Source organism: Oryx dammah, unplaced genomic scaffold (genome assembly GCF_014754425.2).
Source record: "Oryx dammah isolate SB20612 unplaced genomic scaffold, SCBI_Odam_1.1 HiC_scaffold_2, whole genome shotgun sequence".
NCBI lineage: Eukaryota > Metazoa > Chordata > Mammalia > Artiodactyla > Bovidae > Oryx > Oryx dammah.
The window spans coordinates 89,539,459-89,559,567 of record NW_024070186.1 but is presented as its reverse complement, the minus strand read 5'-3'; the positions used below and the strand labels follow the sequence as shown (position 1 = coordinate 89,559,567).

General features: G+C 42.8%; 2 protein-coding genes across 6 annotated transcripts in view; one reads left to right on the top strand and one right to left on the bottom strand.

Moving 5' to 3' along the window:
- HSPBAP1 (HSPB1 associated protein 1) overlaps positions 1-18,811 on the bottom strand; it is a 56,044-nt gene extending 37,233 nt beyond the window's left edge. For 3 of the 5 annotated variants that reach the window (XM_040250413.1, XM_040250417.1, XM_040250425.1), the window contains exon 1: positions 17,617-18,811. In XM_040250413.1, the coding sequence (XP_040106347.1) occupies positions 17,617-17,680 (64 nt within the window). In that variant the 5' untranslated portion in view covers positions 17,681-18,811. The remainder of the gene's footprint in view (positions 1-17,616) is intronic. The other 2 variants (XM_040250414.1, XM_040250415.1) reach the window with 1 other exon arrangement.
- An 88-nt stretch (positions 18,812-18,899) lies between these two features.
- SLC49A4 (solute carrier family 49 member 4) overlaps positions 18,900-20,109 on the top strand; it is a 97,980-nt gene continuing 96,770 nt past the window's right edge. The window contains exon 1 of the mRNA XM_040250437.1: positions 18,900-19,560. Within this exon, the coding sequence (XP_040106371.1) occupies positions 19,221-19,560 (340 nt within the window). The 5' untranslated portion in view covers positions 18,900-19,220. The remainder of the gene's footprint in view (positions 19,561-20,109) is intronic.

The window sequence follows — 20,109 nt, the reverse complement described above, 5'->3', positions numbered from 1 at the left end:
AACTGTTTACATAAATATTTGGGCCCAAAGAGCCATAATGCTTCAGTGACTTTTCTCAAATATTAAATTGTAGATGTTGGAAAATATTTACAATTTTCAATGTCAAAAAAATTTTTTAAAGGCTTTCCAAGTATGACACACATTTTAGAAGATGCAATTTTTAAAAAATATTATTTCCTAGAGAATTATGTAAGAAATACTGATGGGAATTATACTTGTGCAACTAGAGTTGCTGGAGTTAGCAACAATTCTACTTGATATAGCACAGATTTATGCCAAAAAGACTACTGAACTCATACAGCAGTTGATGGCGGGGAAGGGGCAGGTAGGGAGAGGGGATTATTTTATTGCAAGATTTATAAAGATAAAAGATGTGCTAGGGTAGATATCGGTGGTAATCCTTGATTCCGACTGCATGTATAATCTGTACAGGGGAATATGCACAAACTAACACTGATTTACTGAGGACGTCAATAAATTTCAATCACAGAATGTTAATCCGGTAAAGTAAAGATTGATATGCATTAAATAAAAAAACAAGTAAGTTTCTCTTTAAAGATATCTTAAGATGAAAGTCTGGTGGGGGGAAAGTTAAAAAATGATTCATACTCAGATCCGTAAAACATGTATTTTTGATTCTCTAGTACAGTCAGTGAAACCCTCTATTTCCAGTTACCTGATCTGTAAATACACTTACCCTCTTAGGTCTCTATGTAAAAGAAGCCCCAAGTTTATCTTTAAGTGACCTTTATGTACTAAAGAGCCTGTTAAGGAAAACAGGCTATAACCAGAAATTTTTTTTAAAAGGTCTTAACCTATGCCAACTTATAAATGTATAGTCTATAAAAGTACAGGGTTACCTACACTGCATTGTACCAATCTTCCTGGACTGGGAGTGCCTGGATTCCTTGTGTATGAAAACAAACAAGCCACAGTTTCAATTATATATTTTTAAAGTTTTGCTAGACCCTCAAAAGCTACAATACATTCATGATAGTACCTATTGTTTGTGACATATAAATTAGAACTACCCTTTGGGAAACAACTGGGAAAATGAAGTAGAAGTCCCAAAGAACCACCTATTAACTTAATAACTAATGTTAGAGAAATTTCCTTTTAATAAAATAGGTAATCATAAGCCATATATATATTCATATATATATGAATTATGAACATGTATATGACCAGCAGGCCTATCAATGAAATAAAAAAATCTACACATTTGCATAAAACACCTATTAGCATAATAAAAAACCCCTGAAAATATAAACAATCTAATGTCTCAAAAGTAGAAAAATAATTTACTAGATATTTCTCCCATGGTACAGTCCCCTGCTACATTCTGTTCATTAACAATAAAAACAAGGGCTCTATGGAAATATGTAGAGCTGTAGGGACTAGGGTTGACTCAGAGAGCTATTCCAACAGCCAAGTGAGAAGTGTGGTAATAAGGCCCTGAACAACAAGGGGTGGCAGTGAGGAAGGTAGAGATGGTAGACATGGAGAAATACTAGGAGAATAACATTAAAGACTACTACGACCACAGAGATGTGGGGTGGAAGGCAGATGCAGCCATGAGGAAGACAGGTTTCCAGCCTTTCTGACTTGCCACGAGAGAAAAGTTAGAAGCAACATCTTCTGTTGGGAAGATGAGAGTTCGGTTTTGAACATCATCATCATCGTTGTAACAATGGGTGTGTGCGTGCTTAGTCATGTCCGACTCTTGTGAGCCATGGACTGCAGTCCACCAGGTTCCTCTGTCCATGGGATTGATTTTCCAGGCAAGAATACTGGAGTGGGGTGCTATTTCCTCCTCCAAGGGATCCTCCTGACCCAGGGATTGAACTCATGTCTCTTGCATCTCCTACACTGGCAGGTGGATTCTTTACCACTGTGCCACCTGGATACCAGATATTTACTTGTGTAGGGCTTTATTATTTGCCACATATTTTTACAGACATTAAAAGAGAAGTACTCATTGGATCCTCTAAGAAGTCTGTAAAACACAGCTACAGAGGGTATTTCATTTCCATTATCCAAATGATAATGAAAGTTCAGATGTCAAAGGTCAAAACACCAGTGGTGACAGGACAACAGGTCAGGTTCTCCAATTACAAGTCTGGTGCTCTTTCTATTGCATAATCCTGCTTCCAAAGAATTAAAACCGTAGGACTTACACTAGCACTAAAAACTCATAGACAGTATAACCTAAAAAAGGTTGGTGAAGGGAAACTTCAGATGGATTCACAGGTAACAGATATGTGTGTGCTGCTGGGGACAGAAGGATGTTCTCGTTTGTATGCATGTGTGTTGGGGGCAGTAGTTAATCCTGTAGTAGAGACTGTTAGTTGCCTACCTTATCCAGTATTTGTTCCCTTCTTCCTCGCTAACAGAACTTTGGGCAACGGGAGTGGCCGAAAAATTACATTTCCTAGACTCCTTTGCAGATGGGAGTGACCAGAGATATATCTGGAAGTTGCTAAATCAGCCTTTTCCCCCCTCGTCCTCCTCTCCTACATGCTGCCTGGAAAACAGGTATCGTGGTTACCATCTTGAGAGAGAAAACAAAGGCTGGGGAAACAGTGAACACCAGCTGAAAGTATGCAAAGAATGTCCATCTTTGGGCCCCTGAACCAAAGCCAGCAATATTCTACCTCCTGAATCCTTTCACATAAATAAACTAACTTGTAGTCAGGGCTCTGTTATTAGTTCATAACCAGAATAGCACCTTGCCTTCTGAGGCTGTGATTTTCAAGGACAACCATATTCTCCCTAGAGTGCTCTGTAACAGGCTGAATAAATCATGGCTGGTGTGACCCACTGTAACATTTTTTTCAACTTTAAGGTTGAAAAATCTCAAGCTTTGAACATCTTGCTTCCAGAACTTTAAATGACAGAGAAAAATAGAAGTATCAACCCTTTGGGGATGAGGATTTATTTACTCTGCTTATCTTAAATCAGAGCCAATAGATCACATGGCTTTGAATGTTCTCAAAACAGTCCTCATATTTTTACAACTAAGTACATCCCCTTGGACAGCAAGGAGATCCAATCAGTCCATCCTAAAGGAAATCAGTCCTGATTATTCATTGGAAGGACTGATGCTGAAGCTGAAATTCCAATACTTTGGCCAACTGACGTGAAGAACTGACTAGTTAGAAAAGACCCTGATGCTGGAAAAGATTGAAGGTGGGAGGAAAAGGGGACGACAGAGGATGAGATGGTTGCATGGCATCACTGAGTCAATGGGCATGAGTTTGAGTAAGCTCCGGGAGTTGGTGATAGACAAGGAGGCCTGGCGTGCTGCAGTCCATGAGGTTGCAAACAGTCAGACATAACCGAGCAACTGAACTGAACTGAACATGGTCTTAGTAACGTTAGTAATACATGAGTAGTGCTTGGACAGAAGAGTTTCAAAGAAGTAAATAAATACTTTTCCCTCTAACATACATTAACTTTTTTAGAACATATCTAATGATCTGATAAGAAAAAACTCCAAACATCTCGGAGGTTATTTAAAAGAGATCCTAAAAACCAAAATTTGCTGAGAAAGTACCAGGCCCAGTGATTGGAATATATTAAATGTTCAAACATTTGCTACATGAATGAAAAGTGCCATACAGCATATGCAGAATATATCAGTAGACTGTTCACCATAACAGGAAATCAGCATATTTGCAGAATTTCAGGCCTATCAGTGACATAAAACAATCAGCTGGTTGTGAAATAAAACTAATTTGGTTTCTGATAGTTTAATCAACAATGAACTGGGCTGTTAAATTAACAAATTTAAGTGTTATAATTTCTTTAAAGAAGAATGCAATCTGCATTGTATTAGTTAAATAGCCTAGGGATGCACCCAGTCATTCCATGCCAGAGATGTCTGCAAAGAGCTATAAAAATTCTGAAGTAACCTCAACAGCCTTTAAAGGATAAGTGTATTTAGGTCTAAACTTGCAGCAAGCAGCAATTTCTAATTAGATGACTTAGAAACTGCTGAAAAAACAGATTAGTGATCTACGTGTCACACAATAGTCTTCTCTCTCTAAATGTAGCATGTTATTTGGACAATTTATTACAGCTTTGGTAACAATTCTTTGGAGATAGTTAAACACCATCAAAAAGCAATTTACTTTGTTTTCAGTTAATTTTTTCTTTAATTAATGCAAAGTATAATATTAGTTGAAACCTAATTTCTCTGAATCTGCTAGCAATCTGGCTTCAGTCAATTAGTATTTGGCTTGGATTTGTATTTGAGATTTAAAATTTAAGACAAGAATATGGAAAATTTACCACATTTCCAGAATACTCTTCTGTCAATATTAATTGACAGAAAGTGGTGCTAGTGGTAAAGAACCCACATGCTGATGCAGGTAGACATAAGAGGCTTTGATTCCTGGGTTAGGAAGATCCCTTGGAGGAGGGCATGGCGACCCACGCCAGTATTCTTACCTAGACAGAGAAGCCTGGTGGGCTACAGTCCATAGGGTTGCAAAGAGTCGGACACGACTAAAGCAACTTAGCACACACAACAGAGAAAAAGATTCTGAAATTGAAATTAGCTCACCTCTCATGTCAGCTATGAATTTTAAAGTTAATAGTTTCACATTTTAAAAATTTCAGAGGGTGATATAAGGGTAAGCCTCAAGTTATAACACAGAGACTCACCATAGTGATAGAGTAAGAACAAAGAATTGGGTTCTAGTATTGTGAGCTAATTTATTTCTAAATATATACTATGTAAGTCCATGATGGCTTCATCAATCTGATGACTACTGTATATACACACAATTCATCTATCATCTGGAATGGTATGCTGCTGCTGCTGCTGCTGCTGCTAAGTCGCTTCAGTCATGTCCGACTCTGTGCAACCCCATGGAAGGCAGCCTACCAGGCTCCCCTGTCCCTGGGATTCTCCAGGCAAGAACACTGGAGTGGGTTGCCATTTCCTTCTCCAACGCATGAAAGGGAAAAGTGAAAGTGAAGTTGCTCAGTCATGTCCGACTCTTAGCGACCCCATGGACTGCAGCCTACCATGCTCCTCCGTCCATGGGATTTTCCAGGCAAGCATACTGGAGTGGGGTGCCATTGCCTTCTCTGCTGGAATGGTATATATCAGGGTAAAAAATAATGAACATTTAGACTAGGTCAGAAAAACTCTAATGGAATTATCCAAGTACTTAGCCAGTCACAGAAAGACAAACATGGTATTATTCCACTTATATGAGGCATCTAACAGCCCAATTTAAACAGAAAGTAGAACCTGGGCTGAGGAGAGAGGAACAAGGGGAGTTGTTTCCTGGATACAAAGTTTCAGATTTGTAAAATGAAAGGATCTCGAGATCTGTTTCATATTAATGTGAATATACTTTATGAACAGTACTCTTAAAAATGGTTCAGTTCAGTTGCTCAGTCATGTCCCACTCTTAGAGACCCCATAGACTGTAGCACGCCATGCCTCCCTGTCCATCACCAAATCCTGGAGTTTACTTGAACTCATGTCCATTGACTCGGTGATGCCATCCAACCATCTCATCCTCTGTCGTCCCCCCTTCTCTTGCTTTCAATCCTTCCCAGCATCAGGGTCTTTTCAAATGAGTCAGCTCTTCCCATCAGGTGGCCAAAGTATTGGAGTTTTAGCTTCAACATCAGTCCTTCCAGTGAATACCCAGGACTGATCTCCTTTAGGATGGACTGGTTGGATCTCCTTGCAGTCCAAGGGACTCTCAAGAGTCTGCTCCAACACCACAGTTCAAAAGCATGAATTCTTCTGCGCTCAGCTTTCTTTATAGTCCAACTCTCACATCCATACATGACTACTGGAAAAACTATAGCCTTGATGAGACAGACCTTTGTTGGCAAAGTAATGTCTCTGCTTTTGAATATGCTGTCTAGGTTGGTCATAACTTTTCTTCAAAGGAGTGTCTTTTTATTTCATGGCTGTAGTCACCATCTGCAGTGATTTTGGAGCCCCCCAAAATAAAGTCTGCCACTGTTTCTGCTGTTTCTCCATCTATTTGCCATGAAGTGATGGGACCAGATGCCATGATCTTAGTTTTCTGAATGTTGAGCTTTAAGCCAACTTTTTCATTCTCCTCTTTCACTTTCATCAAGAGGCTCTTTAGTTCTTCTTCGCTTTCTGCCATAAGGGTGGTGTCATCTGCATACCTGAGGTTATTGATATTTCTCCCAGCAATCTTGATTCCAGCTTGTGTTTCATCCAGCCCAGCGTTTCTCATGATGTACTCTGAAGTTAAATAAGCAGGGTGACAATATACAGCCTTGACATACTCCTTTTCCTATTTGGAACCAGTCTGTTGTTCCATGTCCAGTTCTAACTGTTGCTTCTTGACCTTCATACAGATTTCTCAAGAGGCAGGTCAGGTGGTCTGGTATTCCCATCTCTTTCAGAATCTTCCACAGTTTATTGTGATCCACACAGTCAAAGGCTTTGACATAGTCAATCAAGCAGAAGTAGATGTTTTTCTGGAACTCTCTTGCTTTTTCCATGATCCAGTGGATGTTGGCAATTTGATCTCTGGTTCCTCTGCCTTTTCTAAAACCAGCTTGAACATCTGGAAGTTCATGGTTCATGTATTGGTGAAGCTTGACTTGGAGAATTTTGAGCATTACTTGACTAGCGTGTGAGATGAGTGCAATTGTGCGGTAGTTTGAGCATTCTTTGGCATTGCCTTTCTTTGGGATTGGAATGAAAACTGACCTTTTCCAGTCCTGTGGCCACTGCTGAGTTTTCCAAATTTGCTGGCATATTGAGTGCAGCATCATCTGTTAGGATTGGAAAGAGCTCAACTGGAATTCCATCACCTCCACTAGCTTTGTTTGTAGTGATGCTTCCTAAGGCCCACTTGACTTCACATTCCAGGATGTCTGGCTCTAGATGAGTGATCACACCATCGTGATTATCTGGGTCATGAAGATCTTTTTTGTACAGTTTTTCTGTGTATTCTTGCCACTTCTTCTTAATATCTTCTGCTTCTGTTTAGTCCATAGCATTTCTGACCTTTATTGTGCCCATCTTTGCATGAAATGTTCCTGTGGTATCTCTAATTTTCTTGAAGAGATCTCTAGTCTTTCCCATTCTGTGTTTTCCTCTATTTCTTTCCACTGATCACTGAAGAAGGCTTTCTTATCTCTCCATGCTATTCTTTAGACCTCTGCATCTCATTGCTAGAGTAGCTCAGAGGAGATACCCCACGTCCAAGGTCAGGAGTGGCAGCTGCGCTTCACTGGACCGGCTGTGAGGAGATACCCCACAGCCAAGGGCAAAGGAGAAGCCCCAGCCAGACAGTAGGAGGGGCAAATTTGTGTTTAGAATCAAACCTCATTCCTGCCAGAGACGCTCAGAGGGCTCAAACAAACCTTCTGTGCACCAGGACCAAGGGACCCCACAGAGACTAAGACAGATCTGTATTTGAGCATCTCCTGTGGAGGTATGGGTCCGCAGTGGTCTGCCACAGGGACAGGGGCTCTGGGTGTGCATATGGCATAAGTCTGCTTGGAGGAGGTCACCATTAACCCCACCATAGAGCTGCCAGAACTTACACAGGAATGGGAAATAGACTCTTGGAGGACACAAAAGAACTTTGTGCACCAGGACCCAGGAGAGAGGAACAGTGACCCCATAGAAGACTGTCCTGGACTTGCCTGTGGGTGTCCGGGAGTCTCCAGTGAAGGCGTGGGTAGTGGTGGCCTGCTGCAGGGTTGGGGGCACAGACTGTAGCATACATGCATAGGATCTTCTGAAGGAGGTCTCCACTATCTTCATTACCTCCACCATAGTTTGGCCCAGGTAAACAGCAGGGAGGGAACACAGTTCCACCCATCATCAGAAATTTGGGTTAAAGATTTACTGAGTATGGCCTCCCATTCAGTAAGGATTTACTGAACAAGATCCAGTACCCCCCTCAGTCAGTCTATCCCATCAGGAAGCTTTCATAAGCCTCTTATTCTCCTCTATCAGAGGGCAGACAGACTGAAAACCACAACCACAGAAAACTAACCAGTCTGATCACATGGACCACAGCCTTGTCTAACTCAGTGAAACTAAGCCATGCCGTGTAGGTCCACCCAAGACGGGTCCTGGTGGAGAATTCTGACAAAATGCGGTACACTGGAGAAGGGAATGGCAAACCACTTCAGTATTCTTGCCTTGAGAACCCCATGAACAGTATGAAAAGGCAGAGACAGGACACTGAAAGATGAACTCCCCAGGTCGGTAGGGGCCCAATATGCTACTGGAGATCAGTGGAGAAATGATGGAGTTAAAGCAAAAACAACACCCAGTTGTGGATGTGACTGGTGATGGAAGCAAGGTCCGATGCTGTAAAGAGCAATATTGCATAGGATCCTGGAATGTTAGGTCCATGAATCAAGGCAAATTGAAAGTGGTCAAACAGGAGATGACAAGAGTGAACATCAACATTTTAGGAATCAGCAAACTAAAATGGACTGGAATGAGTGAATGTAACTCAGATGACCATTATATCTACTACTGTGGGCAAGAGTCCCTTAGAAGAAACGGAATAGCCATCATAGTCAACAAAAGAGTCCGAAATGCAGGACTTGGATGCAGTCTCAAAAATGACAGAATGATCTCTGTTTGTTTCCAAGGCAAACCATTCAATATCACAGTAATCCAAGTACATGTTCCGATCAGTAATGCTGAAGAAGCTGAAGCTGAATGGTTCTATGAAGACCTACAAGACCTTCTAGAACTAACACCCAAAAAAGATGTCCTTTTAATTATAGGGGACTGGAATGCAAAAGTAGGAGGTCAAGAAACACCTGGAGAAACAGACAAATTTGGCCTTGGAGTACAGAATGAAGCAGGGCAAAAGTCAATAGAGTTCTGCCAAGAGAACGCACTGGTCATAGCAAACATCCTCTTCCAACAACACAAGAGAAGACTCTACACATGGACATCACCAGACGGTCAACACCAAAATCAGATTGATTATATTCTTTGCAGCCAAAGATGGAGAAGTTCTACATAATCAGCAAAAACAAGACTGGGAGCTGACTGTGGCTCAGATCATGAACTCCTTATTGCCAAATTCAAACTGAAATTGCAGAAAGTAGGGAAAACCACTAACCATTGAGGTATGACCTAAATCAAATCCCTAAATTAAAAATGGTTAGATGATAAATTTTATGTTATTTGTTTTTTGTCACAATTCTTAAAATACTAAACAGTTTTGCTTTCCTAATATCAGTTCAGTTCAGTTGCTCAGTGGTGTCCGACTCTTTGCAATTACATGAATCGCAGCACGCCAGGTCTCCCTGTCCATCACCAACTCCTGGAGTTCACCCAAACTCATGTGCATCAAGTTGGTAATGCCATCTAACCATCTCATCCTCTGTCATTCCCTTCTCTTCCTGCCCCCAATCCTTCCCAGCATCAGGGTCTTTTCCGATGAGTCAACACTTTGCATGAGGTGGCCAAAGTACGGGAGTTTCAGCCTAAGCATCAGTCCTTCCAGTGAACACCCAGGACTGGTCTCCTTTAGGATGGACTGGTTGGATCTCCTTGTAGTCCAAGGGACTCTCAAGAGCCTTCTCCAACACCACAGTCCAAAAACATCAATTCTTCGGCACTCAGCTTTCTTCACAGTCCAACTCTCACATCCATACATGACCATTGGAAAAAACATAGCCTAAACAGACCCTCATTGGCAAAGTAATATCTCTGCTTTTGAATACACTATCTAGGTTGGTCATAACTTTCCTTCCAAGGAGTAAGCATCTTTTAATTTCATGGCAGCAATCACCATCTGCAGTGATTTTGGAGCCCCCCAAAATAAAGTCTGACACTGTTTCCACTGTTTCCCCATCTATTTCCGATGAAGTGATGGGACCAGCTGCCATGATCTTTTTTTCTCAATGTTGAGCTTCAAGCCAACTTTTTCACTCTCCACTTTCACCTTCATCAAGAGGCTTTTTAGTTCCTCTTCACTTTCTGCCATAAGGGTGGTGTCATCTGCATATCTGAGATTATTGATATTTCTCCCAGCAATCTTGATTCCAGCTTGTGTTTCTTCCAGTCCAGTGTTTCTTCCAGTCCAGCGTTTCTCATGATGTACTCTGAATATAAGTTAAATAAGCAGGGTGACAATATACAGCCTTGATGTACTCCTTTTCCTATTTGGAACCAGTCTGTTGTTCCATGTCCAGTTCTAACTGTTGCTTCCTGACCTGGATATAGGTTTCTCAAGAGGCAGGTCAGGTGGTCTGGTATTCCCATCTCTTTCAGAATTTTCCACAGTTTATGGTGATCCACACAGTCAAAGGCTTTGCTGTAGTCAATAAAGCAGAAATAGATGTTTTTCTGGAACTCTCTTGCTTTTTCCATGATCCAGCAGATGTTCACAATTTGACCTCTGGCTCCTCTGCCTTTTCTAAAACCAGCTTGAACATCTGGAAGTTCACAGTTCATGTATTGGTGAAACCTGGCTTGGAGAATTTTGAGCATTACTTGACTAGCGTGTGAGATGAGTGCAATTGTGCAGTAGTTTGCCCATTCTTTGGCATTGCCTTTCTTTGGGATTGGAATGAAAACTGACCTTTTCCAGTCCTGTGGCCACTGCTGAGTTTTCCAAATTTGCTGGCATATTGAGTGCAGTACTTTCACAGCATCATCTGTTAGGATTGGAAAGAGCTCAACTGGAATTCCATCACCTCCACTAGCTTTGTTCGCAGTGATGCTTTCTAAGGCCCATTTTACTTCACATTCCAGAATGTCTGGCTCTAGGTGAGTGATCACCCATCCTGATTATCTGGGTTGTGAAGATCTTTTTTGTACAGTTCTTCTGTGTATTCTTGCCACCTCTTCTTAATATCTTCTGCTTCTGTTAGGTCCATACCATTTCTGTTTTATCAAGCCCATCTTTGCATGAAATGTTCCCTTGGTATCTCTAATTTTCTTGAAGAGACCTCTAGTCTTTCCTAATATTAATCATTATCAGATATGAAGTACCTTAGTCACATGTGAATTACATGTGCTCTAGCAAGAGAATTTTTTACTTTTTAAGATCAAACAGGTTCTTGTTTCCCTTCAGGTTTCCCTGCCACCTCCTGACCTTTAGAAAAATTAGAACAAGAATGACATGGAGAGTATGGTGCCTCTCACTGAAAAGGAATAAATCTAATTATGTACAAGTGTCGGCTGTTAATGAAACTAAAGTCCATTCAGCTCTGGAATGAGCTATTTTCTCGGGCAGGACTGGAAGAGCAGTTAGAAAGGAGGCATCCTTCACTTCACCAGGGCTTCCCTGATAGCTCAGACAGTAAAGAGTTTGCCTGCAAGGCAGGAAACCTGGGTTCGATTCCTGGGTTGGGAAGATCCCCTGGAGAAGGAAATGGCAACCCACTCCAGTATTCTTGCCTGGATAATCCCATGGACCGAGGAGCCTGGTGGGCTACAGTCCACGCTGTCACAAAGAGTCGGACATGACTGAGTGAGTAATACTTAACCCTTCACTTCATCAAGGCATAAGCTTGGGTATAACTCAGACTATAAGATTGCTGTGCTGTGTGCTCAGTCATGTCCAACTCTTTGTGAAACTGGATCTTCTGCACTGGCAGGGGGATTCTTTACCACTAGCGTCAGCTGGAAAGCCCCAACTATGAGATTAGGGGTAGGATATGAAGAGATATAAACTACTATGTATAAAATATTAATAGATAAGCAACAAGGAAATACCATATAATACACAGAATTACAGCCATCATCTTGTAATAATTTTTAATGTAGTATAATCTATAAAAATACTGAATCATGTTATATACCTGAAACTAACATAGGATTATAAGGCAACTATACTTCAATTTAAAAAAATTAATCAGAAAAAATTTTAAATTCAGAGTCCAATGGAAACAAATACAATCTCACTCTGAAAGATTCAGATTCAAAATACCACAATTTTTAATTTCATTGAAACGCTTCAACCAATGTATGATCTTAGAAATAACATCTCACATTCAGCACTTGAGTTGATTGTTAACAATAAGTAGTTTCATGTTTGTTTAAATCCATTTCTTAAACAGCATTTTTAGGTTTAAAACAAAATTAGAAGGAAGGTACAGAAAGTTCCCATATACGCCCCTCCCTTTATCAGCAATACTCACCAGAAGGGTACATTTTTCACCAAAGATGGACCTAAACTGGCACATCGTAATCACCCAATGTCCACAGTGTATCTTAGGGTTTACTCTTGGTGTTGTGCAGTCTATGGATTTGAACAACGAAAGTATAATGACATATATCCACTACTATATCATAGGAAGTATTTTCACTGTCCCACAAATCCTCTGTGCTCTGCTTATTCATGTTTAATAATTTTCAAGCTGTTACTTCAAACTAGAAATATCACATCCTTGTGGTATGTATATATACAATGAAATTTTATTCAGTCATGAAAAAAGAGAAATTTTACTATTTGCAACAACATGGATGGATCTAGTGGGTATTATTCCAAATCAGACAGAAAAAAGACAAATACCATATGATGTCACTTAATGTGGACTCTAAAAAAACAAACAAGCACACAAAACAAAAAAAGACTCACAGACACATTGCACAAACAGGGAGGAAGGTGTGGGTGGGTGAAAAAGGTAAAGGAGACATTAAGAGGGACACACCTCCAGTTATAAAAAAACAAGCTATGACGAAGACATAATACACAGCACAAAGAATATGGTCAATAATACTGTAACAACTTTGTATGGGCAGATGGTTACTAGACTTACTGTGATCATTTCATTATGTATGCAAATATCAAATCACTATGTAATATACCTGAAAATAATATATTGTAAGAAAGTGAAGTCGCTCAGTCATGTCCGACTCTTTGCGACCCTGTAGACTGTAGCCTACCAGGCTTCCCCATCCATGGGATTCTCCAGGCAAGAATACTGGAGTGGGTTACCATTTCCTTCTCCAGGGGAATCTTCCCGACCCAGGGATCGAACCTAGGTCTCCCACATTGGAGGCAGACGCTTTAACCTCTGAGCCACCAGGGAAGATCTCAACCACAATTAAAAAAAAAATCACAATCTTGAAAGCAAACCATTACTTCCATATAGAGCTTAGTACTGCTAACTGCTGCTAAGTCACTTCAGTCGTGTCCGACTCTGTGTGACCCCACAGACGGCAGCCCACCAGGCTCCCTCGTCCCTGGGATTCTCCAGACAAGAACACTGGAGTGGGTTGCCATTTCCTTCTCCAATGCACGAAGATGAAAAGTGAAAGGGAAGTCGCTCAGTCGTGTCCGACTCTTAGCGACCCCATGGACTGCAGCCCACCAGGCTCCTCTGTCCATGGGATTTTCCAGGCAAGAGTACTGGAGTGGGGTGCCATTGCCTTCTCCAAGAGCTCAGTACAGTGCTAAATATAAACTAACAGCAAAGAAATGTTTTGTGAAATCAGAGCTCATTTTTAAGTGTATAAAACTTTATTAAAATTAACCATTTGTTTTCTCCACTTCTGTATAATGAACTATTGAGCAAACTCACAAGCACTCTCAAAACAAAGGGATCAATCAGTTCCAGGATTTCATGCTCACTTCTACCGTTCCCTCTCCAGCACCCAAACACACTATTCGCCACTCAGGAACTCCCAATAGCCCTCGCCCCCTACAGCAACTTGACAAAGTTTCTTCACTGTCAAATCCCTAATATCTCTCTCCACTCCCTCACTCAGTGTGGTGCCTTACTCTGTTTTTCTGAGAAAATTGAAACCTATGATTTTCTTCTTCTTCACTTCAATGTTCTGGTTGACCCCATTCCTCTCAGGTCTCCAAGGACATAATCATCCTTGTTTCACCTGTCAGCCCTACCACGTTCCACTCCAAGTAGAACCAGTCTGATTCCTCACTTTCCTTCCCACTCTCTGCCCCCTGTGTGCCTTGGGCTTTTCTCCACTCACTTCTACTCCTGGCCTCCTCACCAGAAACGACTTCTTTCACTCATTTCCATATTCACACTACAGCTGTCCCTCAGTATGTGAGGGAGACTGGTTCCAGGAATCCTGAGGATTCTAAAATTCTTAGGTGCTCAAGTCTTCTAAGAGTGGGCCTGTGGGACCCAAGGCTGCGTGCAGAGTGAGGACTGTATAACAAACCTTCAAATTATGCACAGAAGCACAGACCAATACAACTTGAATTCATTCTCCTCTCACCCGCAAAGCATGTAACATGCCTCCTGTGGTGTGATTATGCATTATCCTTCAAGTCTTTTTATCTGTGTTCTTCCCCCCAAATTATATTTATAGGCTATTTTAGGGCAAGAACTGTCTTCAGTCTCACCAGATGAAACAGTCTCCCCAGATGGAAGAGCCTCCCATTTACAGTGACATTCAAATATTTTTTTGATAATGGAGTGGTAGTGTTTGCTCAAAAACTAACTTTTCTATGACCCCCCACAATACTTGTTACTATACTAGTGAACCTTTCACGTGCATTTATTTAATGTCTGTATTTTTCTTACCCTTTATTCACACAAGCCTTATCTAATTGAAAGCAAAGTCTTCTCTTCCAGGAGGATTCTGTCCATTTAGTTGTAATGGTAATAGGCAGTACCCCAAAGTGTTTTCTGGGGAGGATGACAGTTTAAAAATAGGGTTGAAAGCTCCACAGACAGGATTCAGAGAATCAATCCTTTAATACAAATATTTGAAGTCACCTGAAAAATGCATACATGTGCTATATTTTTCAGGGGAGCAAATCCATACTTTAATTAGATTTATTTCCCTCCTTAGGACTTCAAGATTAAGAATGACAAGTTTCCTCAAATCGTTAAATATGGAATCACCAGATAGCCCAACAATTCCACTCAGATATATGCCTAAGAGAAACGGAAAACATACGTTCACACAGAACCTTGTAAACAAATGTTCATAGCAGCATTATTCATAGAAGCCCCAAAGTGTAAACAACACAATGCCCACTGATGAATGGATATGCAAAGTGCGGCATATCCATAATACAGAATAGTGTTCAGCCACAGGAAGTAATGAAGTATTGACACATGCTACAACATAGATGAGCCTGGAAAACATTATGCTGTGTGAAAGAAGCCAGACACAAAAAGACTCCTATTGTATGATTCCAAGTTTATATGAAACGCCCAGCACAGGCAAATCCATAGAGCCAGGGTACATTAGTGACTGCTAGGGAATGGAGAGAGGGTGAATAGGGAGTGTCTGCTAATGGGAACTAGGTTTCTTTTTGGTATGATGAAAACGTTCTGGAATTACTTTAGTGATGGCTGCACAACTTTGTGAACATACTAAAAAGCCCTTTAAAAGGGTGAATTTCTGGTATTTGAATAAACAATAAAAATCGCCTCCTCCCCAGCAACATGCCTGACATCTTTCACATCATCATTGTAAACCTAAACTCTAAGTGAGCACACTAAAACTTCACAGTGCTCCCAACCACCTCCTTTTTTTTCAGGTTCGTAATTTACACGTAGTTACTCCGGCTAGAAAATTTCAGAGACATCTCCAATCTCTTTTCTCTCAGTTTGAACATCAGTCAGTCACCAATGCCAGCACTTTGTTTTTCCCCCAACAAAAAACTACATATTGTTGAATATGTAATTCCTGCCAGACACTTATGCTAGATGATGTACAAGTATCTTTAATTTTCACAACAGTTATACATTTTACAGAGAAGAATGCTGTGGCTAAGGAGATTTAAGTACCTTTCCTTCAGTGTTTCTTCCTCCAATCTATCCTCCATCCTTCAGCTGCAGTGATCTTCCTTAAAGCAGTGATCCCCTACCTAAAGCTCCTTAAAAGTTTCTGTCACTAAGTCCAGAGTCCCTAATTTGGTATAAGGTGCCTTCAGGGTCTCTGTCTCTTAACGTTCCTTAGACCAACTTCTTTGAGTTCCTGGACTCTGAGTTGCTCTTTCTCCTTCTGCCTCTGGGCTTGCCTTGGGATTCCCTTACTCATTCACTCAACAAATAGGTATTAAGAGCCCACTAGGAGCGTGACATTGTAGAGCTTCCCCTGTGGCTCAGAGGGTAAAGTGTCTGCCTCCAGTGCAGAAGACCTGGGTTCAATCCCTGGGTCAGGAAGCTCCCCTGGAAAGGAAATGGCAACCCACTCCAGTAGGGCTGCAAAGAGTTGAACACAACTGACACAAGTGGCCCACTTCACTTTCTTTTCACTTTCAGGAGTCTGACATTGTATTGCTACTTGGGCAACATTGTGAATAAAACAGATATATGTACTGCCCTCAAGGTGCTTAAGGTCTAAGGGAAGACACAGCAATAAACAAGTAGTTACAGACTGTGCTAAGTGCAGGAAGCAGGATGCTGTATTACAGAACATAAACATGCTTAGAGATCAGGGGAAAACTACAATGACTGTTTTAGATGGGTTAATCTGGAAGGTTTCAGGTGGTGACATATGTTAAAATATGAAGACTAAGAAGCCAGTTATATGAAAAGCAGTTAAGAGCAGAAGGGGTGATGTGTGACAAGAGGTGCTCCTAGAGACATCAGCAGAACCCAGATCAAAGATTTTTGTAGGTCACGGTTAGGAGTTTGGATTTTAATCTAAGTTCTTACTGCAATGGATTTCATTGAAGACTTTTAAGTAAGACGGTGTCACTTTTGCCATCGAATAGAGAAGGGATTGGAGGGGCACGAGAGAAGAAACGGGGACACATGGCCTGAAGATACAGTAGTGGTTCAGGTGAGAATTGTGGATGATTTGGACAATGGTGTGATAGTGAAGGAGGAAAAGAGCAGATCAGATGCAGAGCTGGCCTGACTTGCAGGGAGTTATAAAGGCAGGAGATTGTGGTCAGATAGTAAGAAGTTGTAATTTGCTGCTTCTGCTCGGAATGGTCATCTCTTCCTCTAGACAAACACGACTATTTGATCACCAATCATATCCATCTTATGCTTTTCTGCTCCCTGCCTTCCCATGACTCACACCCCGCCCCCCACCAGCATAACCACCTAAGTTTGTCATTATTTCATCAAATCATAAAGGCCCACCTCAAACTATTCCCTCCTTGAAGTATTTATCTTTTCCCCACTGGCATCTCTCCTGATGACTAATCCTCACTCAGTATGCCCTACTGACAGTATTCATAGCAGCAGCAGCAGCAGTCACTCTTTTGCCCTTCCAGACCCCTCTACTCAACTGGGAAAAGGCATTGTTATATACAGTCAAAGGTCTCTGGATCCCGTGGCAGTACCCAGTACAGTGCCAGGCATGGAGCAATCGTTCAGTAAATCCTAATAGGGATCTCAGGCTCACATCCATTCTCCAAAGCAGAGTTCCACTGAAATCATAATCCTGTTCACAAAAGTCCAAGATAACACATGTGTCCCAAGGGTGGTTCAATCCACTGTAACATTCACAACACCCTTATGGGTGAAACAATACTTGTAGGATGGAGGGAAACTGGACCAGTCGATCTAAAAGCTGGGTGCCACAACCTGAACAACATCACGTTTATTAGAAAACAAATAAGTTTTACTCATAATTTACTGCTAGGCCGTAGAGACAAACGGTCATATGAGAGGTGTCAAGAAGACAAGAGGGTTACAACTTCTTGGTCTGACCCGCCTAGTACCTACCTTCCTCCTCTCCACCTCCAGATGCAGAGACCGCATTAGTGATCGCCCCGGGGCTTGCTGCCATGGCAAGCACTACGCTAGCTCAGCCCAAACCAAAAGAGAAACCGAGCGGGAAGCGGTCTGAGAGAGGCCAAAACTCCGGCGGTGAAGCGGTTGCTACCGGGCTCTTCCGGAAACTGCACGAGCGTGAACGTCACGTGACGGGGAGTGGGCGGGGCCACGCAGGTTTGTTTTGATTCAGGGGTGCTTGAAATGGATGCACGTGGTCTCGGTTGTGACCCTTCTTACATTCTCCAAACCGTTGTCTTCTTTTTGTCTTTGTTTCTTGGCTTCGCTTCTGCTTCTCCTCGTTTCCTAGTCAGGTCCTTCGTTTTCGCCTTGGCGCTTTCCTCCTCCCAACGGTATTGGAGTTTTAGGGGATAGTTTGTTTTTTTGTGGCGCTCAAGGCAGTGGAAGGTGGCTCTGCGTTTGCTTTATTGTGCAGCCACTCTTAATAGCCTTAGATACTGGGAGAGTTCACGCTTCTCTTCCCCATCTCTCTTGCCCTTCTGGCAGCAACAAGACTCCACCTGGTTTTCGTGGCTGCCGGTAATGTGAGCCTCAGGCTAACGTGCTTTAATTGCGTTCCTTGTGACTCATTTCCAACCCTGAACAAGCCATATCGCTTGACTTAGATTTTCAGGACACTAACCGACAGCTGTCAGACCTTTGTATTTGTATATCAAAATAAATGCAACTATTGCCTGCTTGATCAAGAGATCGACAACTTCCCGTCTTCTCGTTTACTCATCTAGTCAAAATCATAATAACTGGAGATAGATCTAGGTCATTTGGGGGCAAAAATCTTTCAGGTTTAATAAATATATCTTTATTGTCCTCCTAATAATGACAGGCAAAAGAGTAGAAAGAGATCTGTATCTTCTCTATATGAATTAAATGACTTGTTTATAATTTCCTCTTTGGGTATGTAAAGCATTGAAAAACGTCTGACGAAATAAGACAGTACTTACTGTACATAAAAAAACGATTTTCATGCGGCAATCCTTCCTACTACGCGTCAGTCTTATTCTATCTCCCGCTCTAAATCCCGAAGTTACAAATCCTTCAGAATTGAGAATTAACCCAATATAGAAACAAGCTTTAGCTTAAGTGACCGGAGATCTTCGAGTTGTTTACTGGGCACATGACGTAAACTTGGACACTTCCTCCAACAATCCAGGTTCCTCGCCCAACCTCCTCTATTACAGCCTGTCCGGGAGTTCCCTTTTCCCCAGGCTCAGCGGCGCTCCTCCCGGTCGTTCCAGCTCCTCCCGGTCCGCGCTCTGGGACGCCGGCTCCATTCCCTCTCTCGCCCAGGTTGCCGCTCCAGCGCCGGAAGACAGAACACCTCGGGTCCCGCACCCTAGCCCCCTCCTCTCCGGTCTCTCCTGCCCCTCCTCCCCGCCCGTGGCCGGCTAGCGCGGCGCAGGCGCAGCAACGCGGCCGGCAGGCCCCGGGCGACCAAAGCAACCTCGGCCTCGGCTTAGCCCGGCAGTAGCCGCGCGGGGCTGGTCGGCGGCAACCCGGACCGTGCGGGGCGGTGGCCCCGCGGGCCGCGCGTCGAGATGGGCTCGGGCTGGAGCAGCGAGGAGGAACGGCAGCCGCTGCTAGGGCCGGGGCTCGGGCCTGCGCCGGGGGCTGCTTGGAGAAGCCGGGAGGCGGCTGCGGCACTGCCAGCGGCAGCCCCAAGTCCCGGGCGCGTGTACGGGCGCCGCTGGTTGGTGCTTCTGCTGTTTTCGCTGCTGGGGTTCGCGCAGGGCCTGGTCTGGAACACATGGGGCCCCATCCAGAACTCGGCGCGCCAGGCCTACGGCTTCTCCAGCTGGGACATCGCGCTCCTCGTGCTTTGGGGGCCCATCGGCTTCCTGCCCTGCTTCGCGTTCATGTGGCTTCTGGACAAGAGAGGTGAGGGGGTCCCGGGAGCCCCGCCAGCGATGTTACTCCTGGGGGAGCCGCCTCCCTCGGCTTCGTGTTAGAGGTTGTATGAGGTGATCGAGTGTTGCTGGCATCCCATGCCTGACTAGGAACCCTCCGTCCCCAAAGCGTCAAATAAGGGAAGGTTTCTTTGCAGATACTGTTTTGTTTTTAAATCAAGGCCCATTATGCAACAGCAGGGATTAGGCGACCTTTGGGTGTTCAGGTTTCTGCATGTGTGGATATAAGAGCATCCCATGCACATGCTCTGTGTGTTTTCTACATCTGACAAAAATGACTGATGCTTTGACTTCAAAGGTGTTTGGGGGTGTTGAGGGTGACAGGTCAGAAAATAGAATGATGATGCCCAGATACAAGGAAGTAATGAGGTGGCTTTCCATAATAGATGACTCCAGCCCAGGAAGAGCTGTTGGGGAACTCAGGACCTGACGCTTCGGTTTCTGGAAAAGGGTGCACAGCAGCTTTAAAGTGTGTGTATGTGACCACCTGCAAGTGTCAGCTGAGATTTTTAACTTTCAG